The following is a 19526-nucleotide window of genomic DNA, read 5'->3' on the forward strand; positions in this document are numbered from 1 at the left end:
CTGTACACCTCATTGCACTGCATCCAACCCCACCCTTCTGCTGGACCTGTAAACAGGCCCGTCAACAAGGGTGACAAAGGGGTATGTTGCCCTGGGCCCAGGAAGATAGGGGGCCCAGAATTGGGTCCCCATTACATTGCATGTATTGGGTAGGGGGTCCTTTCAGATGACAGATGCTCTCCTTCGGGTCCAAGTTCAAGGTCAAGTTTGCCGGGTCCAAGGTCGGTGAATGTGGGAGGAGCTGTTGCATAACCTGATTATGTGAATCTTGTATCTGTTCCCCCCTCCAGATGTTCCCCTGATCGGCAGTGCTATTGTTTGACTCCAAGATGCCTCGGAAATCATCTACAGCAAAGTACATCATACACTGTTTAGTCTTGTGCCCTTTGTGCATCTTGTCCTTTCTACCAGATTTTCCATTGGTCAGCGGACCTCTCCATCGAGTCTAAGGGTGCCTGACCCCAAACCACCAGTAGCATGCTATACGGTATAACATTAGTCAGGTTGCCGGGTCCAAACCACCTGTAGCATACTATTCAGCAGTGGTCTCCAGTTTTCCTCAAGGGCCAAATTATGTGCAAATGAGACTGAGGGCCAAACAAATCGCCCGACTGCATGGCCACAGATAGAACACATGTTTGTTTCCATTAGTTCCAACCTCATGGCAGGTTGTATCCCGGGGCGGATCTGGCCGGCGGGCCGCGATTTGAAGACCACTGCTATACAGTGGGGCAGTCATGGGTAAGCGGTTAGGGCGTCAGACTTGTATCCCAAAGGTTGCCGGTTCGACTCCACATCCTCCATGACTGAGGTCCCGCCGCACTGCTCCCTTGCTGTTGCTCCATTGAGGGCTGCGGGTGAGGCATAAATGCAACTTTGTTGTGTGCAATGTGCAGTGATCACTTGCGTGCTGTGGAGTGCTGTGTCACAATGACAATGGGAGTTGGAGTTTCCCAAATGGGCTTTCACTTACAGTATTCAGTGCATCTTGCCTCCGATCTTTCCATCAGATGTTCCCCTGGTCGGCGGTCCTTAATTTTGACTCCAAGGTCCCCGGGCAGCGCACGTCGGAGGAACTGGTGACTAACACACTGATGCTGGAGCTGGGCGCCATGGTGAAGCGGACGGAGCGCATCCAGCTGGAGCGTGCTCAGATGAGGCGACGCAGGAGCTCCAACTCCTCGGTCGACTACAGCTGGCTGGCCACGCAAGCCAGCAAGGTGACAACAACAACAAACAAACAAACAAAAACAACAATAATGATAATAGTAATAATCATAACCATAACCATAATAATCATAATCATTATCATAATAATAGTCTCCAACTCCTCCGTCGATGACAGCTGGCTGGCCAGATAATAGCAATAACAATAACAAACAAACAAACAACAACAACAACAACAATAATAATAATAATAATAATTATAATAATTGATTATTGCATCCCATTACATTACATGTAGAAGACACCTTTATGTAAAGCAACTTACAAAAGAAGACACAATTAAAAATATACAATGTGTCCAAAAAGTAAAAGCTGAGTAGATTAAGTACCGTAAATGGTTAGTTTTGTGAGTTTTGAAGGAATTCTGTCTTGGAAGAGAAGAGACGGCATAAGCTTCTTAAAGGTACACTGTGCAGGAAATGGTCAAAAAAGGTACTGCAACTATGCTGCTCATTGAAACTGGGCTGCCTATTGCCAAATTTGATCTTAACATGAAAGTAATAAACAAATATTTTCTACTATGGTCCAAGTACAGTCATTTTTGCAGCTAAAAATGGCTATTTTTGGAAATTCAAAATGGCGGACCATGGAGAAGATCCCCCTTTTCATGTATGAAAAGTGCAATTTTCCCAGTCATAATGAATACTTAGAATTTGATGGTGGTGGTAAGTATTCATGAAAAAGCTCACATTAGTGAATGGGCAGCATGAATTCTGGAAATAAACAGCTAAAAATCTCACACAGTGTCCCTTTAAAGCTTGACAGAGATAACCCTACTCTAATAATAATGATTACCAGGGCATGACATTAACTTTTTAGTTTATCGGCCACAGTGGCTAGTGGTGCTCTCAGGGTCACTAGCCACTCAGCCTTTCCCTTAGGCACAGTTTGGTAAATTGATAAAACCAATTGATCAGGGTTATGTGTATAGTGTTGTTAAATGAACCTATATCAGACACATACAATCGGAATGATCTTTGTTGAACTTTGTTGGGCTACTGTGATATGTCATATCCAAGAATAAGTAACCTGCCAAATTGGCTAGTGAGATTGAAATTGATACCAAGCCCTGATGATTAAATTACATTACGATAGTTGTATAACATCTTACTTTTTTTGCCGCTAAAGGTGCCCTTCGAGCTGACGTCTAAGGACGTACTAGAGCTGCAAGACCTGTGTGCCAAGATACCACCATCTGTGTGTGGACCCGCCATCGTGAGGTGAGGTTACACGTGTGTGTGTGCGTGTGTGTGTGTGTGTGTGTGTGTGTGTGTGTGTGTGTGTGTGTGTGTGTGTGTGTGTGTGTGTGTGTGTGTGTGTGTGTGTGTGTGTGTGTGTGTGTGTGTGTGTGTGCGTGTGCGTGTGCGTGTCTGTGGATGTGTGTGTGTGTGTGGACCAGTCACCTTGAGGTTACAATACTGCCATGTGTATGAATCTTGAAGCTGATAACTTGGAGTGAGCTGGATAACCTAGACTCGGTTCTGCATTCTGCTGAAGGCGCACACACACATGTAAAATATATCAATATATTGGGGCCTAATGGGAGGGCACTAGGTTACATCGTCGGCGACCCGGGTTTTGTCTCTGGGTCATTTGCTGAGTATTTCCCTGTCTCTCTGTCACTATCTTATCATGAATAAAGCACAAAAGCCCCAAGAATCTCTTTAAAAAATATATATCAATGCAGTTTTGTTCTCCCCAAATGAAGGCTACGCTGTACAGATCTGATGAACATAGTACAAATACGAAATCAGAAAAGTGTGTTCTCCTGACATGTACAGTTAACAGTACTTGTGTGCTTTTCACACTAGCACAGTTCCACGGTTCTAAAGTTCCATGGAAGGGTTTCCACATTTTTTTTCTCTTCACACCAGGTTCTTTGTAAAATGGTGCCGTTTTGAAACCGTTTATATTCTCCTCATTGCCAGGTGACTAAACAGAAAGAACCATGGTTGTTCCACACAGTTCTGCGGAATATATGAAGCTTCATTGCAAAATGACTTGTATCCATTTTTGGAACCTGTTGGGCAATTGACATTCTGGTATTGGGCATTGCATTGCATTGCAAAATGCATTTTACATAGGTTTAAAAAGTATCTTCCAAACGTAGATGAAAGGACATATGAAGACTTATTTCCACATGGCTCTGTAAAGAACAGTACAAATTGTATTCATAATCAGAATCATTATGTGGGCAGTCGTGGCCTCGTGGTTAAGGAGATGGGCTTAAGATCAGAGGGTTGCCAGTTCGAATTCCACCCTTCCAATCCCTATCTCACTCTATGACTCAAGTGCCCTTGAGCAAGGCACCCAACCCCACACTGCTCCAGGGACTCTAACCAATACCCTGTACAGGTAATAAGTTACTAGCAGTACAGATGGAACCCAAACCCGAAGTGGTGGAGATGGATCCCAAAGCGGCGAAGAGATTCTGCAGAACTTAAACTAGAAACATAACAGCTACCTGACAACTGTGTGTTCTCTTAGGCCAGGTTCCATAAACTGATCACGCAGATGGTTCCATATGGGTGGCGGAGGTTCCGAGTGCGTTCAGATACAATATATGACGTGTTCTGAGTATGACGCGTTCTCTTTGGACCAGGTTCCGCAAGCTGATCACACAGATGGAACCGGACGTGGCGGAGGTTCCGCGCCTGTTCCGCACGGTTCTGCAGAACACCCTGGAGGAGATGGAGAGCGACGCCGAGCTCCAGGAGCGGGTCAGCCGCTGGGACAAACAGCAGCGTGCCAAGAGCCTCTCTTTCGTCAACTTCCGCTCGCGGTTCCGCTCGGCGCGCGGCAGCGTGGGCGGGTTCATCAGCGGGTCGCGGGGGAACCTGCAGGAGCAGGGCTGGCTGGACGAGGAGGAGGGAGGAGGAGGCGAGGAGGAGGAGGAGGACGACGAGGTGCTGACCGACAAGATGGCGGCGCAGAGAGGAGCGAGGAGGGCGCGCAGTAGGAGCATGCCCAATATCATACCCATGGAGAGCAGGGAGCAGAGCTGAGAGATGGAGGGGATGGGATGGAGAGAGGGGTGGAGGGAGGGATGAAGAGATAGAGAGAGAGATGGATGGAGGGAGAGACAGAGAGATGGAGATGAAGAGAGAGAGCTGGAGGGGGAAGAGAAGGGGGGGGGGGGACTAAGAGCATGCCCAATATCATACCCATGAAGACCAGGGAGCAGAGCTGAGAGATGGAGGGATGGAGAGAGGGAGAGAGGGGGGAATGAAGAGAGAAAAGGAGGGAGGGATGAAGAGAATGAGGGATGGAGGGGATGGAGGGTGAGAAAAGATGGCAGCACAGGGGTGGGGGGGGGGACAGTAGAGCATGCCCAATATCATACCCATGGAGACCAGGGGTCAGAGCTGAGAGATGGAGGGGATGGGATGGAGGGAGGGATGAAGAGAACAAGGGATGGAGGGGAAAGAGGGTGAGAAAAGATGGCAGCACAGGGGTGGGGGGTGGAGTACCGTAGAAGCATGCAAAGAGGGGGAGGAGGAGGATGGGGGTGGGGGTGGGGGGGGGGCGGGTGGGGGACTAGGAGCATGCCAAATATCATCATACCCAGGGAGCAGAGCTGAGGGAAGGAGGGATGGAGAGAGAGAGATGGAGATGAAGAGAGAGCGGGGTGGGGGGTCAGGCCCATGGAGACCAGGGAGCAGAGCTGAGGGATGGAGAGATTGAGAAGGGAGGGGTGGAGGATGGAGATTGAAGATGGAGAGAAGGAGATGGAGAGAAATGGAGAGATGAAATTAGGAGAGAGGGAGAGAGAGAGAGATATGAGGAATATGAGGTATAGCACGAGGGAGAGAGATGGAGATGTAAAAAAAACGCCCAAGCCACTAAGCTTCTGCAGAAGAATGTGTTACCAAAGACACTCTCCTTTCCTAGTCATTTTCCCACTATAGCATAGATACAGTATATAGAATAGACCGCCTTTATAGTCATTATACAAACTATACCGAGATTTGAGCTTCCCTACAAGGTGCACAGTCCTTTACAGACATAACATACAGACAGAACATAGTCCAGTAAGTTTGAGTTCAGTGTCGCAACAGCTTTGGGGAAGAAGCTGTTCTTCATTCTATTGGTTCTGGCTGGTAATGCCTTGTAGCGCCTGCCAGAGGGCAACAGTGTGAAGAGATGGAAACCAGGATGTGAGGGATCTTTAATGATACTCCTAGCTCTACTTAGGCAGCGGGAGTCTTTCTCAATGAGTCTCACAATGGGTGGCATGCACCGAGTGAGTGAGTGAGTATAGCTAAGGTCCTGCTGCCTCATTCCAAAGTCATGGCGCTGATGAAGTCCTTTCATCTGCTGTAAACTGCTGTCCTAGCTCAGGGAATATTCAGGACAGGTGTGTTGGATTAGGATTATAGCCAAAAACACTTCTGTAGCATAATGCTGTAGGATTATGTCACGCTAACGTACAGTACTATGCACTGCATGGCATGTACAGTCAATAAATGTCAATAACATTGTGCTGTTTTCAGCTTCCTATGTACGTTTTGTATACTGTACGTTTTTTTCAGAAGGCTCAGTACATGTAACTTTCAAGTGTTGAAATGTATTGTATATTCTGTTTGTTGCACATGTAGACCATCTATGAAGGTTTTGAATTACAAAGTAGTTCAATTTAGTTAAAGATGTTTGTTTATGATCTTACTCTGCACAACCTGGCACATTCACATTTCCACTGTTGGTGAATGTACATTGTAAATAAATATTTTTTGACAGTGAATAGTATTGTTTGTTGTTTAATTCCAAGAAGGTAAATTGGAGTAATTTCCAATGACCATCTTTTACTGTTTTTGTCAGCAGCATAACTCAAGTTAAGCACAGGTTTGGATGAAATTGGAAATGACAAAAGGATCAAGTGCTTAAATTTTGGTGGTGATCCGGATCTATGAATTTCTTAAAAGATTCTTCACCAGCTTCCTTGGCGGAGGTCTGCACTCTCTGAGTGCATTTCTGGCTGAGATTTTAATTAGTCTGATTAGTAAGTACGAGATCGGCCAGTATGCCTACACACTGATGTACATTATTGGAAGATGAAGTGGTCAATACATGTGTAATAATATGTAGTCATTTAAATTCATATTTAATATATAAAAATGATCAAGTGTAAATGATGCATACACATACTGTAAATACAAACATACACTCAGACAGACATAATTCTCCATTTCCAAACGAGGTTTTATTATGCATATATTTTCCTTACATGTATCTATTTTCACTTTATACAAGAGGAGGCAAGGCATTTGGCTAAAAAAAAGAAAGAGAGAGAGAGAGAGAGAGAGAGAGAGAGAGAGAGAGAGAGAGAGAGAGAGAGAGAGAGAGAGAGAGAAAAGCCGGAGTTATAATAATAAAAGTGCACGTTAGTTAAATACTTTATACTGTACATTAATGTAGGCGTCTCGCCTCATAGAGAGTGTTCCTCACGTCAGACTAATGAGACTCCTGAGAAACAATACATGGGGTCCAACTCAATCTGGATCCTCGTGCCCTCTGCTTTTGCTTGCGGCCTCGTGATGCCATTGTTGATGACGATACAAATTTTATTCCATATCTTGCAAATTTCAAAGGTCATTTTTTTCCCCCTTTGTCATCGGGATGTTCAATGAGGAAAAGCCCCCTAAAAAATTGCTCTGCCTGACCTGACACCGGGGAAACGTTTTCTTGTCAGAGGTGTGGCTAGATCATGCACTTTGAAGACTTGAGGGGAGGTCAGCGATGCACGAGGTAACAAGCAAAAGGAAAGGATGGGAGGTAGCAGCTTGAAATGGACCCATGGAATCAAAAGGGCTCGTTTGATGTTGATGAGGATGATGATGAAGGAGCCAATATAACTGTGACTGTGCAGGAGGTAAAGTGAACCATTACTCCAGATGCCTTGTGCATCGCATTCATTATAATAGTATACTCCGCTCACTGGGCTTGTTTGATGCCATCTGCCTGCCTGGCTGCTGGCTGTTTTCAGCCATAGATGTGTATAGAAGACTTCTATACACATCTATGGTCTTAGTGACTGGCTTTAAAGAGAGGCAATTCTGGGCTTGAGATGAATTAAGTTTTTTTTTTTTACCAAACGTCACAATACTGGCAATGACAGCCAGGGGGCTCTTATAAACATATACACACACACACAATGCATAACTATATTTATTTTGTATCATTTATATTTGATGTTTTAAGTTGTCACCATAATTTATAATTAATAATCATTATTACATTAGCAATATTGTCTTTCTGAACCTGACATTTTGGGGCCCAAGATTTTCAGAATTGTCCCTGATTACACCACACTGTATCTACCTGCAGAGCCATGTGGTTTGTGCGCTGCCGTTGTTCATTCAGACAAGTTTGTCCAAAAGAAAAAAATGGTCATCATTTCATTTCAAGTCTAGACCATGCACTTTGAAGATCAGCCTCTCAGCCAGCCAGGGGTGTGTTTCTCGACAATGTCGTTGCTAACTGAGTTAGCAACTTACTTGGTTGCAATGCAGTTTCCCAATGGAAACCTAGTAAGTTGCTAACTGGTTAGCAACAATGCTTTCGAGGAAGAGAGTCCAGACCAGTCAGAGGATTTCAAACGAGCCCAATGCAACGTCATGGCAGTAATATGGTGGATCCTCTATGAGGGGAAAAGGATCTACCACGCACAGCACAATAGAGCAGGGGTGCATTTCTCTAAACCGTAGTTGCTAACTACGTTGGCTTCTTCGTTGTTTGCAATTCAATTCCCCATTAGCAACTACCCAAGTTGCTAACTGGCTAGCAACTAAACTTCCGAGAAACACAATCCAGGTGTGTGTTTCCTGAAAGCGAAGTTGTTGGCCAGTTAGCAACTTTTATAGTTCCCAACGAAAAATTGCATTGCAAACAACAAAGTAGCTAACATAGTTAGCAACTACGATTTCAAGAAACACAATCCAGAGCAGCCCTTTCTTGTAGCCTATGAGTAAGTCTACCAAATCAATCAACAACACCCACCTCACCTCACCTCACCCCAGCCCAGCCCAGCAGCACTCTACAGTTGGGGAGAGGGCCTCTTGTGTATAGCGCATTGGGTGAGGTGATGGTACATCACATTTTCCCCCATTCCCCGACTTCAAAACTATTTGGCAAAGCAAGAAGTTGAAAGCGAAAAGGAAAAATATATATATATATATTTCTTCTCCCAAAGAAAACAACCTGCCCTAATCTTAAGGCCATTGTTTCACATACACACACACACACATACACACACACACACACACACACACACACACACACACACACACACACACACACACACACACACACACACACACACACACACACACACACACACACACACACATACACAAACCCACCAGACCTTCTGACATGGAGGAGGAACCAGTCAGGAGTACGTTTCCCGGCAGCATCGTTGCTAACTACGTTTGCAACTTACTTGGTTGCGATGCGATTTCCAAATTACAATCTACCAAGTCGCTAACTGGTTAGCAACAATGCCGTCGAGAAATGCACCCCAGTTGTCCCAACTCCCAAGCCCACTACACTGCATGCAATAAGGGCGATTATTTTGGCCTGGGCCTGTAAAATCCCCAGCCTGACAGGTGACCATGGGAGTGTGTGTGGTGCATGGTGGTTAAACAGAAACACAAAACCATTGCGCCGGTTCCAAAGTCCTAGGGTCACATTCCCGTTACCTCACGAGTCATGTGTCCACGTACGTCATTACACTTATCTTCTCCACTGCACTTCAGGGACAAAACACACAAGTCTGTAGTGACGAAATCAATAACCCCCCCCCAAAAAAACCTAGTTTGCAGAATCAAACCACTGGAAATAGAATTTGAAGCCTCCTCCTCATTTAATGTACGGTAATCAGCAACAATAATAATAATCATAATAATGATAATGATGATAAAAGAGGGGGAGAAAAAAATAAAGAGATTTTGAAGGCTCAAATGTTTTTCTTTCTTCTTCTTTTTTTTCTTTAAACGTAAATCTCTACAAAAGGGAGCATGTGAAGTCTGTGCAACTCGAAAGTCCCTCCCTTCCTTCGTGAAAAGGAAAAGAAAAGAAACGAAACGTATAGTTCCATTGCCGTCGCCGTTTGGTCTTCATTGCCTCTCTGGTCGGCAACACTTACCTGCCTGCCAACGAGAGACTCTGAGCATGAAACCGACTTCAGTCTCGTTACCTTAAAAGTGTCAAGTCCAGTTTTAATTTAAATCAAGACCCTCCCTTCCACCCCACTGCCCCCCAACAGTTCTTAGTCCATTTTCCACGTCTCAAACTTCTGACATCCCCATCCCCTCTCCTCCGCTCCACTCCAACACCACTCCTCCAAAATCCTCCACTTCCTGGGGCTCCTCCTCTCCTCCTTTTTTCCCCACACATCCTCCTCTCCGATGGCATCCTTCCTCAGGCGAGGAAGACCACGAAGATGATGAAGAAGATGATGAGGACGAGGAAGATCTTGATCATGAGCCAGCGGTTGGAGGACACTGACTGGAAGTATTTCAGGATCTCTGTGTGAGCCGCCTCCACGTTCAGCTGCGTGTCCTCCACGTTGTCGCCGATCCTGACAAGACACACAAACAAATATTGTTATGTTTCCGTAAATGGCCGTAATTACCATAACCCTCCTTAATATAAAAGCGCACATCTTTTTGTGCGATGATAAAAGTAAGAAGCAGGATCAGTGTTGTGTTCGATCATGACAAGACAAACAAATGTTGTTATCTAAAAAGGGAATGTCACTGGAGACATTGATAATGGACTAGGTCCGAAACGTCTGTAAATCCAGCTTTGTCCGATGACTTCTTTTGTTACTTTTCGGCTACAATGCACATTTTTAACTTGAAATCGTTGTGTGCGCCTCATCTTTTTTGACTGCCTTAGTATCTAAAAAGGGAAGAAATCCAATGCCACACAGATGTCTTTTCAGTTATTTCTTATTTTTTACAATGCAATAGACTAACGTTTCAACAAAGCGTATTCATCAGAGCGCATTCATCAGAGGGTATTCAACAAAGCGTATTCATCAGAGCGCATTCATCCGCTTTGTCGAAACATATTCCCCTTGTTCTACAAATATTGTTATGAGTCTCTGGGTACAATACAAAATATTCTGTCTGTGACAGTTCAGAAAAAGTTGGAAATTGTCTACAATCGCTGGCAATCAAGAGTTAACATTCCAAACAAAGCATGGCATTCAATGCGTCAACATGTCAACCACGCTAATTTAACTGAAACTTCTGCCATTTAACAGGGATTTAATTTTGACTTCGCTAAGGTAGGTTAACATGCATGCATGCAGTCTAGTTATTATTATCATCTCCTCCAGTTTCCTGATCATGTGAGCTAGAAAGACCTCCTTCTTTATTTTGTTATCATATTACCTTATTTCTAATATATTATAAATATGATTACTACTATGATCATAATTACTACATTTATTGCAGCTGTTGTTGTTGTTGTTGTTGTTATACATTATTAGCATTATCTCGTCCTCTACTCCTCACCTCCTGACCATCTCCTCCTGTTCCTTGACCATCTGTGCGAGCTGCTGGAAGATGGAGCCCAGTTCCACGATGGTGCTCTCGATGTTCTGCATGGTGTCCGCCCGGCTCTGGATGTATGAGTCCTGAGCGGGGGAGAAAATCCACAACAACACACAGTTAAGGAGGAAGTGAAGGACTGCCGCGTTACACACAACAACACTGTTCTAATCTACATGGTGCCAGGTCTACTCTGGATACATATCCATCCTGAGGGGGAACTACACGTAGATATTAGCAACAGTAGTAGTAGTAGTAGTAGTGGTACTTTGTAGTGGTAGTGCAGTAGTATTTCAATAAGTAAATTATTTTCTGTGAGCCAGCCAATGTGGGCCACTGTTGTGGAGTTACCTGTTCATTGATGAGCTGCAGTTGGGACTCCATGTTGATGGCGACCTCCCCTCCCCCTCCCCCGCCGCCTCCCATACTCCGAGACTCATCCTGCATCAACACCGAACTCCCTGCCATCACACACAGGAAGCAGAGGGGGAGAAAATACACACGCACACAAACACACAAAGAATTGTACACACACTCACACAAACACACACACACACAGATACAGAGAGAGGGAGAAAGCATAGTTAGAGCAGAGAACACACACACACAACATCAGAAAACACAAACAAAAAAACATGCACGTAAACACACGTCTTACCAAAGTTGTTGGCGAGGAGAGGAGAGGAGGCCACTTGGGTGTTAGAGAACTGCTCTCTTCTGCTACGCTGTTGCTTCAGATTCTACAACGCACAGTAGACACAGCCAAGAGTTAGGAAAGCAGTGATGGAGTAGAGTAGAATACAGTAAAATAGAACAGAACACAATAGAACAGAACACGACATAGAATAGAATAACACGCAACGCAACGCAACGCAACGCAACGCAACGCAACGCAACGCAACGCAACACAACACAACACAACACAACAGAGTCTGTAATATTCCTGCCGGTATAGCAATAGATGATATTGGGAAAAGTTGAAGGGAAATACTTTGCAGAAAACAGGTACAGGACCTGCATGCACTAAATGGGAAATTACCAACTCTATTCAACTGACTGCATTACAAACTACTTACCATGTAGCTCTAAACCTTTACCTTACAAATTCACCACAACTTAACAACAGGAGCAATAAACAGAGGTAACGATATAGTCGTGGAAATCAGTGGACGCTTCTTACCTCCGTTCTGACTTCCAATACTGATTTGAAGTCATTTGACATCGATGCCAGTTTTGACTGAAAAGAGAAAAGCAAAACAGCAGCATGATTGTTAGTAAAAAGAAATCGTCTTCCCAACACGCACGCACGCACACGCACACACACACAAAACAACACAGCAGAACATCTCTACTGATTTCTGCATGAGATAAACATAATTTGAACAGAGCCAATCAGATGTCTGCCTGACTGACCTGCAGGGAGACGACGATGGTGTTGGAATGTGTCTGGACGTGGCGGCCATTTTGTCCGCTGCGTGAGCGCACCAGGCCCTGGAGCTGCGCTATCTGCTTATTCAGGCTGTTGATGTCCTGCAAGGCAAAGGCAAACACAAGACCAATTGGGTTATATTACAGTACATTACACTTAGCGGTCACCTTTATCCAAAGTGACTAACAATTATTTACAGGGTATTGGTTACAGTCCCTGGAGCCGTGTGGGGTTACGTAGGTGCCTTGTTCCAATCCACACCACAGCCATGGAGTGTGGTGGGGAGTGGAAGGGAGGGATTTGAACCTGCAACCCTCTGATTCAAGGCCAATGTCCTAATCACTAGGCCAAGGCTGCCCCTTTCACTATGTTACACGGTGTGACTTACACCAGTGTTTCTCAACAGGGGTGCAGGGGCAACAGGGGTGCAGGGGCAGCGGAAACGTGGCAGATAAATAAATTATGTAATATATAATACATATTTGTCTAAATTGATAAGTTAATGCTAGTCAGTGGAATCTCTCATCTGCCATTTAAGCACAATAAAGTAAATATAGGTCGCCCCAGTCAGCTTCAACTTCGAACATAGGCCAAATGTGTTACTTTTCTAAGTTTATGTGTTATCTGATGCGATGCCATGTTACGGATTGTTGGTTTGGGGTGCCTTGAAATTTTTCATGAATTGAAAGGGTGCCTCACCTAAAAAAGGTTGAGGAACACTGACTTACACTCTAATCTTTCTGCCTTGTATTTGTTGAGCTAGAAACACAGGTTAAAAGTGAAGACGGTATACCGTAGGTTGAGGTTATACCCATGAGAATCATTCACCTGTTTGGTCATATCATTCTACTACAGAGACAGTGACGAGGGTGCACATCTAAATTTGGGCGACGTTCCCAAGAGAGTCCCTCACCTGCTTTATAATATAGGTCAGCTCCTCAATCTCCACAGGCTTGTCATCAAACAGGGATTTTCTTTTGGCCACTGGAAACAAAATGATAAGACAAATTACATACAAGTTCAATCAAACGGTACGCTCAAACTCAGGAATATTTGTTGTTGTGTTTAGATGGGCGTTCAGTTTGACTTCAGACCAAAACACATCCGTGTAACCAGGACATAGTGCATTAACCCATTTTAGCCTGAGGCACCTGCAGAAAAGACCTGCTGAATGCCTAAGCCCTTTTTGGGAAAAGATGACATTTTGATACATATTTGATAGCGATAATAAAACAAATTCTATTCTATTCAAAAATGATTCCGCATTGCAGTTGATCTTAAATAAGTCTTACATGTTGTTAACTTTTCCAGTTTGGCAAATGTGTTGCTTAGGTCCTTGCCGATTCTCCTGTGAGACGAAAAGACAAAAAGTAATTTAGAATACAACGCAAGTACGCATTTTAAAATGTACATACACTATGTAGTTTTTGTATCAATTTCCTGTAAGGTCTCTGCATGTATTTAATTCCTTGTACATATATAAATGTGTAGTGTGCAGTAGGGCTGTAACGATATTGTATCGAACCGAGAAATCGTGATACACAGAGTTACGATACTTTTGTATCGTGATACAAAAAGGCAGTATTGTGATACGCCATTTTAAAGTTCTGTTACCGTTCAGTCCAAAAAACAACCACATGATATGATGTGATTGTGTTATAAACCTATAAACAATCATCAAAAAGATATATTTAAAAAATCATGGGGTGCATCGAACCGTAGGTCACAAATCGTGATATGAACCGAATCGTGAGTTGGGTGCATCGTTACAGCCCTAGTGTGCAGCCATTTTGACAAGGTCTGCTTTGTAAAACAGAGCTCTGGCACAGAAATGACCATGTTGAATAGGTAAGCTAGTAAGCAAATAAATGAATTAACAGGAAATTAATAAAACACATTGGGTGCATTCCATTAGCCTAACTCCCATCCTCGCAATGTAGTTGTAGCCTCGCACTTCGCTGCCTCACCTCCATGGAGAAACCAATAAAGTTTTCCCGCTGTCAGCCTAGTAGCCACAACATCTTTTGGGGGACTTGCCCCCATTCAACATCCCGATAACAAATGAGAAAATGACCTTTGAATGGCGCTTTTACAATATATTGAATTAAACTTTCATCAATGACCTCATCACGAGGCCACATTGCTCAACGATAATAGAAAGAAAACATTAAAAGCATGAATAGACCAGACACGACTTAAGCAATGCCAGCAACGAAAGTAATTGACTTTGTATTGAGTTACTAACGACAGAAGACACAAAAGCCAAATATACATATAATACAATCATCAAATATAATACCTCTGACCTAGACCTTTGATGATAAAATAATAAGACCCCCACATGCCGCCACACATTGCTAATGTTATTACATTGCTATGATGAAATGAAATTATATACATAGCCTATATTATGAATATGTAAATGGCATTGGATGAGGCAAAGAGCAGGTCTCCTTACTTGGCCATGAGGGTGAAGTCACTGCGCTGTTTGAGGGCATTGAGAACTGGTTTGTTGGAGGTAGCGCCATTCTGAAAGACAGAAAGAGAAACAGTCCACTTTCAGAGAACAAGAAAGAGAAAAAAATACTCCAACTAGGAGACAGAAAGAGAAACTGTCCGCTTTCAGAGAGAATAAGGAAGAGAAAGAAATACTCCAAATCAAAGTCAAATTAGACATGTAAATATTATCCTCTGTGATATTCTGTAAATGTGATCATCTCTAAAAGTGGAAAAAAACTGGTCAGCCTGAATGGTTATATGGTTTTGATGATGATGATCATTCATTACTTTTAATTACATTACACTTAGCTGACACTTTTTATCCAAAGAGACTTTTTATAGGCATTATTTTTCAGGGTATTGGTTACAGTCCCTGTAGCAATGAGAGGTTAGGTGCCTTGGTGCTCAAGGGCACTTAAGCCATGGATGGAGATGTATGTAGAGGTCAGGTGGGATTCGAACAACCCCCAGATTGAGAGACCAACTCCCTAACCACTAGGCCATGGCTTTATTATTATTATCATTAGTAGTAGTAGTAGTATGATAATGACATCTCTGCTCACCTCCAGTTGTCTTCCCTGCAGCGACTTGCAGGCGGACTGGAATTCCAGGGTGCGGTCTCGGCACGTCATGACTGACAAGGCCACTGGCCAATCAGGGAACAGAGAGAGACCGGGCGGCAGTGGTCTGTCCCACTAGGCTGATATATGCGTCTACACAAGCGAGCCCCCCTTCCCTGAGGCTGGCTCAGGCCGGGACAGACTGGGTTGGGTCGGGTCGACAGCCTTCAGGACCTCCTTGGATCCTCCGCTAAGAGTTGAGGGTGGACAAGCCTTCAGACCCTCCTCTGGACAGCATCTGTGGGGGGGGGCAAGACCAAAGAATCGTCTATACTCATGAACGGCCATCCGGGTACTTTGCTCCAAATGTGCGTTACGCCCCTTTATGGGTGAAAACAAACGGAATGTCTCATCAACTTACATGCTACATCGGCAACCCTAAATGAACACAGTATATGCTTCAGTCACGGCCGTTTGGCAATAATATTTGAACAGCCGGCAACACAACACGTTTTCGGCATGTTGCGCGTGAACAACGCTTGTCTACAGGTCCTTATTTTTCGTTTATTAAACCCCAACACCACCAATTGACTTGCATTGCCTGTTTTCCCCCACAAATGGGCGTAACGCACATGGAAAATGTCACGCCGTTCATGAGTATCACAGTGAGACACCCCAAACCCCGCCTACCCAATGCAAAGGAGTGTGTTCAAGTTCACTCTCCTAAGGGGGCGATGTCCCCTCCGCCTTCTTCTCTTTCTGTGGCGATAACTGTTGCTTTAGAGCCAGAAAAGAGCTTTCAAACAATATCAAAACCGCATCTTTGAGACTTACATTGACATAATCAAGTATGAATGTGTAGGGTCAATCCCTCGACAGTCTTAGTCACTTTCACCGTTAACATTTGTGCCAGATCCATGCAAAAGCATAGCTGGGGTTCTACCTTGCCACTAAAAAGACACACCGAGTCTAGGGCTGTGCAATATATCGCATTTTAATCGCGATAATGATATTTCAGTGTATAGATAGTTACCACTAGGGGTGGGCGATATGGCAAAAATGTTGTATCACGATATTTTAAGATGAAATCACGATTTCGATATTTTATCACGATCTTCCATCCAAAAAAATAAAAACAACAAAAAATAACTTTCATATACTTGCAATTTGTAATTTGCAGTCAATAAAATGTTAACACACTGATGATACTCTCATAAAGTGTACAATTGGAATACAATAATGTAAAGAATAAAGTGAAGACAACAACACAAGTGAGAAAACGTCACTCTGATACTGATAATAAACATCCTCACTGCAAGACGATCTATACGATTTCCCCACTTTGGCAGATTCGAGACGATATTTTACTCAATATCGCGATTCACGATATAATATCGTCAAATCGCCCACCCCTAGTTACCACATTTTATAATATCAATATAAACAATATTTTGATCAGCTACCTCTGATGCCAAAAGAGACAGCAACAGAGCCTTCCCCTCCACATGAGCCACTGCCAGCGCAGCTGACTTGCAGCCAACCTACACTCACTCAGAGCACCCTGTGTGTGTTTCCCCTATGACTACTCTCACTCTACTGAATGGAGGAAAGAAGTTAATCGTTTGGTACAAACAGGGATCTGATGGCGCGCACACTCAAAAATTCTTGATGGTGCAACTGCCATCGGTAGACAGATGAAGTAAGTAGCCGAGACTAAACAGAATCAACGCCCATCCAACCAAGAATGTATTGATGTGTACCTCACGCTACGGCTTTCTTTGAAAAAAAATATTGTTTGCAAATATCTTGATATCAATATTGAATGAAAATATCGTGATATTGATATTTCCCAATATCAAGCAGCCCAAACCGAGTCTAATTAAAATCAGTGTGTGATTTCACACAAAATGACCCACTGGTGGGTTAGGAGGCCTGTTCAGTTTTCATACTCACCCAAAGATCTTCCGCTCCTCATCTGAATGACTGAGTAAAATACTGTACTTATATGCATTAGGTCAGGCCCAGACCATAGATTGTAGAATGTGCCAGAGCAATTAAGACACGCCATGTCAACATTGATGACAAAACCACTTCCATGCTGTCAGTCACCGTGATTACTCAGCCACGTCCTATCAGATGATGACGCACTGAAACACCTTTGGTCCATACCCAATAACAATCACTTTTGGTATGTATGCCACAACAATACAGTCCGATAGTGGCAATTCTGGTAAGGCAACACTGTATTTTAAGCTTGCTGTGGACAAGTACGGGAGAGTGTCTTTTGTCTACACATGGTCTGTCAGCAGTAGGCCTACTAGTAGTTCTACCTCTTTGCTGTAAATCATGAATGCGCTTGACATGATGCATAAAACAACACAACAATTTCACTGCCAAATTCCAACACAAACACTGAAAGACCGACAACAATGGTTCTTAGGATAGGACTACGGGGATTACAATGTCATCTACAACTTAACAAAGTATCTGTTATTCTGTCTACCAGGAGCTGGTTATCCTATTAAAATACTCCAGCACAACCCATAATCTTATTGAAAGAAATCTAAGTATAGACGCCGACGTAACCAGGCTAGCAGATTTTAGCAACCAACAGTTCAGGTTATTGGATTAAGGCAGTAATACAGAGCACTATTCCATTGCCCCACTGTCCCTTGAGGTCTTAAACCCTGTATTTCCCATGTCACTAGTTGTCGAAAACATACATTTCCCTGGCTACCCTATATTTACCAACACTTGTAATCAGTAGGCTACCGTGGGTGTTCAGATGCTGCTAGTCAACTATTTGGCCAAAGGCTAGCTTCCAACCCACTACGAAACCCTATCCAGAGAGCTACGTATGCTAAATAGCCAACTAGTACTTGGCGATACACTCGAAATAAACCACACATTTTTCACACGAACCACAACGAAAATAAACCATTAACAAGTTTACGATTGTCTGCGACGTCTATACTTACTGTTAATAGTGTACATTTGTAGATTGTGTCGATAAAAGGCCTCTCGTTTTCCACTGGTCCAGTAGTTCACTTTCTATCCGGTTGCTTCCGGAACCTGACGTCACTGCCACGTCCACGGTTACGCATGCGCACAAGATGTACACAAACCCAAAGTGACACGGATGAAAACTTGCCACTTTAAACCACCAGGTGCCACTACAGCAGCTGTTTTCCCAGAGCCGTTTATAGAGATCTTTATACGGCTCTGTGTTTTCCTTTACTGACCTGGGATTATGGTGAATAGTGGAATTTCTATTGGGCATCAATGGTCTGTTTCTGGAGATAAATGGCATCATGACATACTTAGTGCTCTTGTCTTTGTTATCACATTTCCAAACTCATAGAAGCACACATTATTGACAGGGGAAAGTGCAACCTCACAGGCTGTTGTTAGGCCCAATAAATGTTTACAGCCTGGTTTAGCCATCATGATTGTGGACACATAATGACAATGGTAAGCTACGCTGAATGCACATGGCAGAATCAGCAAACAACAGCTAGGCCTATACTGTATGCAGGGGCCCTCACTGATAACTATACCCGCACACTCTCTCACACACAAACCCTCTAAACCTCAGTGCTCCTCTATCTCACCCGCATGTATAAGCCAACAAGAAGCAGCATGTTTAGAGCAGAGGAAAATATCCTCTTGCAGCATGTCTAGAGCAGGGAATATGATGTCCTCTTTTTTCAAATATTTTTGGGGGCTTTTATGCCTGTATTTTTGTGTCAGGACAGTTAGAGGGTGACAGAAACCGAGACAGGAGAGAGAGATGGGGAAGGCTCGGCAATGACCCGGGCCATAGCCTACTCAAACCATCAGTTGCCGGTGTAGCAGACCCGTGTCCAGCTGTTTAAGGCACGGCTGGGCCAGGGAATTTGCCTGGTTACCACCAGACCTAATCACAAGTGAGATTAGGTCTGGTGACCTGCCTACTGTGGGCAGAATACTTGGCCATTATGACAGACCCGTCCCGCTCTCTGATTGAACAGAGACAGGGACCGTGACCTGATCCGTTTTTCATCATAGCTTCCATACTGCCTTTCAGATCGGATCGATTGTGTAGAACTAAAGGCAGTATGGGAGTTCCCAGTATGGGAGGATAATATGTCCTCTTGCATCTCCTCAAAATGCCTCCTCACGTCACTTCACTGTACCATACCTGTCTCTTCATGCAGGTCACATTTGTACTGCTTGTGTTCAGCTTTATGGATAGCCTTGCCATGATTGGCCCTA

General features: G+C 43.9%; 2 protein-coding genes across 3 annotated transcripts; one reads left to right on the forward strand and one right to left on the reverse strand.

The window, feature by feature from the left end:
- The first annotated feature begins 930 nt into the window (after positions 1-930).
- zgc:162144 (RD3 domain-containing protein) lies at positions 931-4232 on the forward strand. Its single transcript, XM_063189917.1, has 3 exons — positions 931-1220; positions 2356-2447; positions 3830-4232. Exons 1-3 carry the CDS (start codon positions 1011-1013, stop codon positions 4230-4232), a joined length of 705 nt encoding a protein of 234 aa, XP_063045987.1. The 5' UTR covers positions 931-1010.
- Positions 4233-9064: 4832 nt separating this feature from the next.
- stx5a (syntaxin 5A) lies at positions 9065-18353 on the reverse strand. 2 transcript variants are annotated; one of them, XM_063190481.1, is made up of 10 exons: positions 15276-15392; positions 14672-14742; positions 13506-13561; positions 13127-13197; positions 12198-12314; positions 11965-12021; positions 11443-11524; positions 11136-11245; positions 10749-10870; positions 9065-9805 (listed from the first exon to the last, which is right to left on the reverse strand). In XM_063190481.1, the coding sequence occupies exons 1-10, from the start codon at positions 15342-15344 to the stop codon at positions 9646-9648; spliced, it is 915 nt and encodes a 304-aa protein (XP_063046551.1). In that variant the 5' UTR covers positions 15345-15392; the 3' UTR covers positions 9065-9645. The 2 variants fall into 2 exon arrangements, with proteins under 2 accessions (XP_063046551.1, XP_063046550.1); XM_063190480.1 differs by lacking the exon at positions 9065-9805 and adding an exon at positions 18251-18353 and having other exon boundaries at positions 10718-10870; positions 15276-15570.
- Positions 18354-19526: the final 1173 nt, after the last annotated feature.

The sequence above is a fragment of the Engraulis encrasicolus genome, chromosome 23, assembly GCF_034702125.1.
Source record: "Engraulis encrasicolus isolate BLACKSEA-1 chromosome 23, IST_EnEncr_1.0, whole genome shotgun sequence".
NCBI lineage: Eukaryota > Metazoa > Chordata > Actinopteri > Clupeiformes > Engraulidae > Engraulis > Engraulis encrasicolus.

What these genes read in the sequence shown, in the direction of transcription:
- stx5a (XM_063190481.1), bottom strand. Translation starts at nt 15,344, where the DNA reads ATGACGTGCCGAGACCGCACCCTGGAATTCCAGTCCGCCTGCAAGTCG. An exon ending in CCATCGTCGTCTCCCTGCAG is followed by an intron (nt 12,022 to 12,197) that starts GTCAGTCAGGCA and finishes TTCTCTTTTCAG; the next exon opens with TCAAAACTGGCATCGATGTC. An exon ending in CAGGAGGAGATGGTCAGGAG is followed by an intron (nt 9,806 to 10,748) that starts GTGAGGAGTAGA and finishes GTGTCTTGTCAG; the next exon opens with GATCGGCGACAACGTGGAGG.
- zgc:162144 (XM_063189917.1), top strand. Translation starts at nt 1,011, where the DNA reads ATGTTCCCCTGGTCGGCGGTCCTTAATTTTGACTCCAAGGTCCCCGGG. An exon ending in TGGCCACGCAAGCCAGCAAG is followed by an intron (nt 1,221 to 2,355) that starts GTGACAACAACA and finishes TTGCCGCTAAAG; the next exon opens with GTGCCCTTCGAGCTGACGTC. An exon ending in TGTGGACCCGCCATCGTGAG is followed by an intron (nt 2,448 to 3,829) that starts GTGAGGTTACAC and finishes TCTTTGGACCAG; the next exon opens with GTTCCGCAAGCTGATCACAC.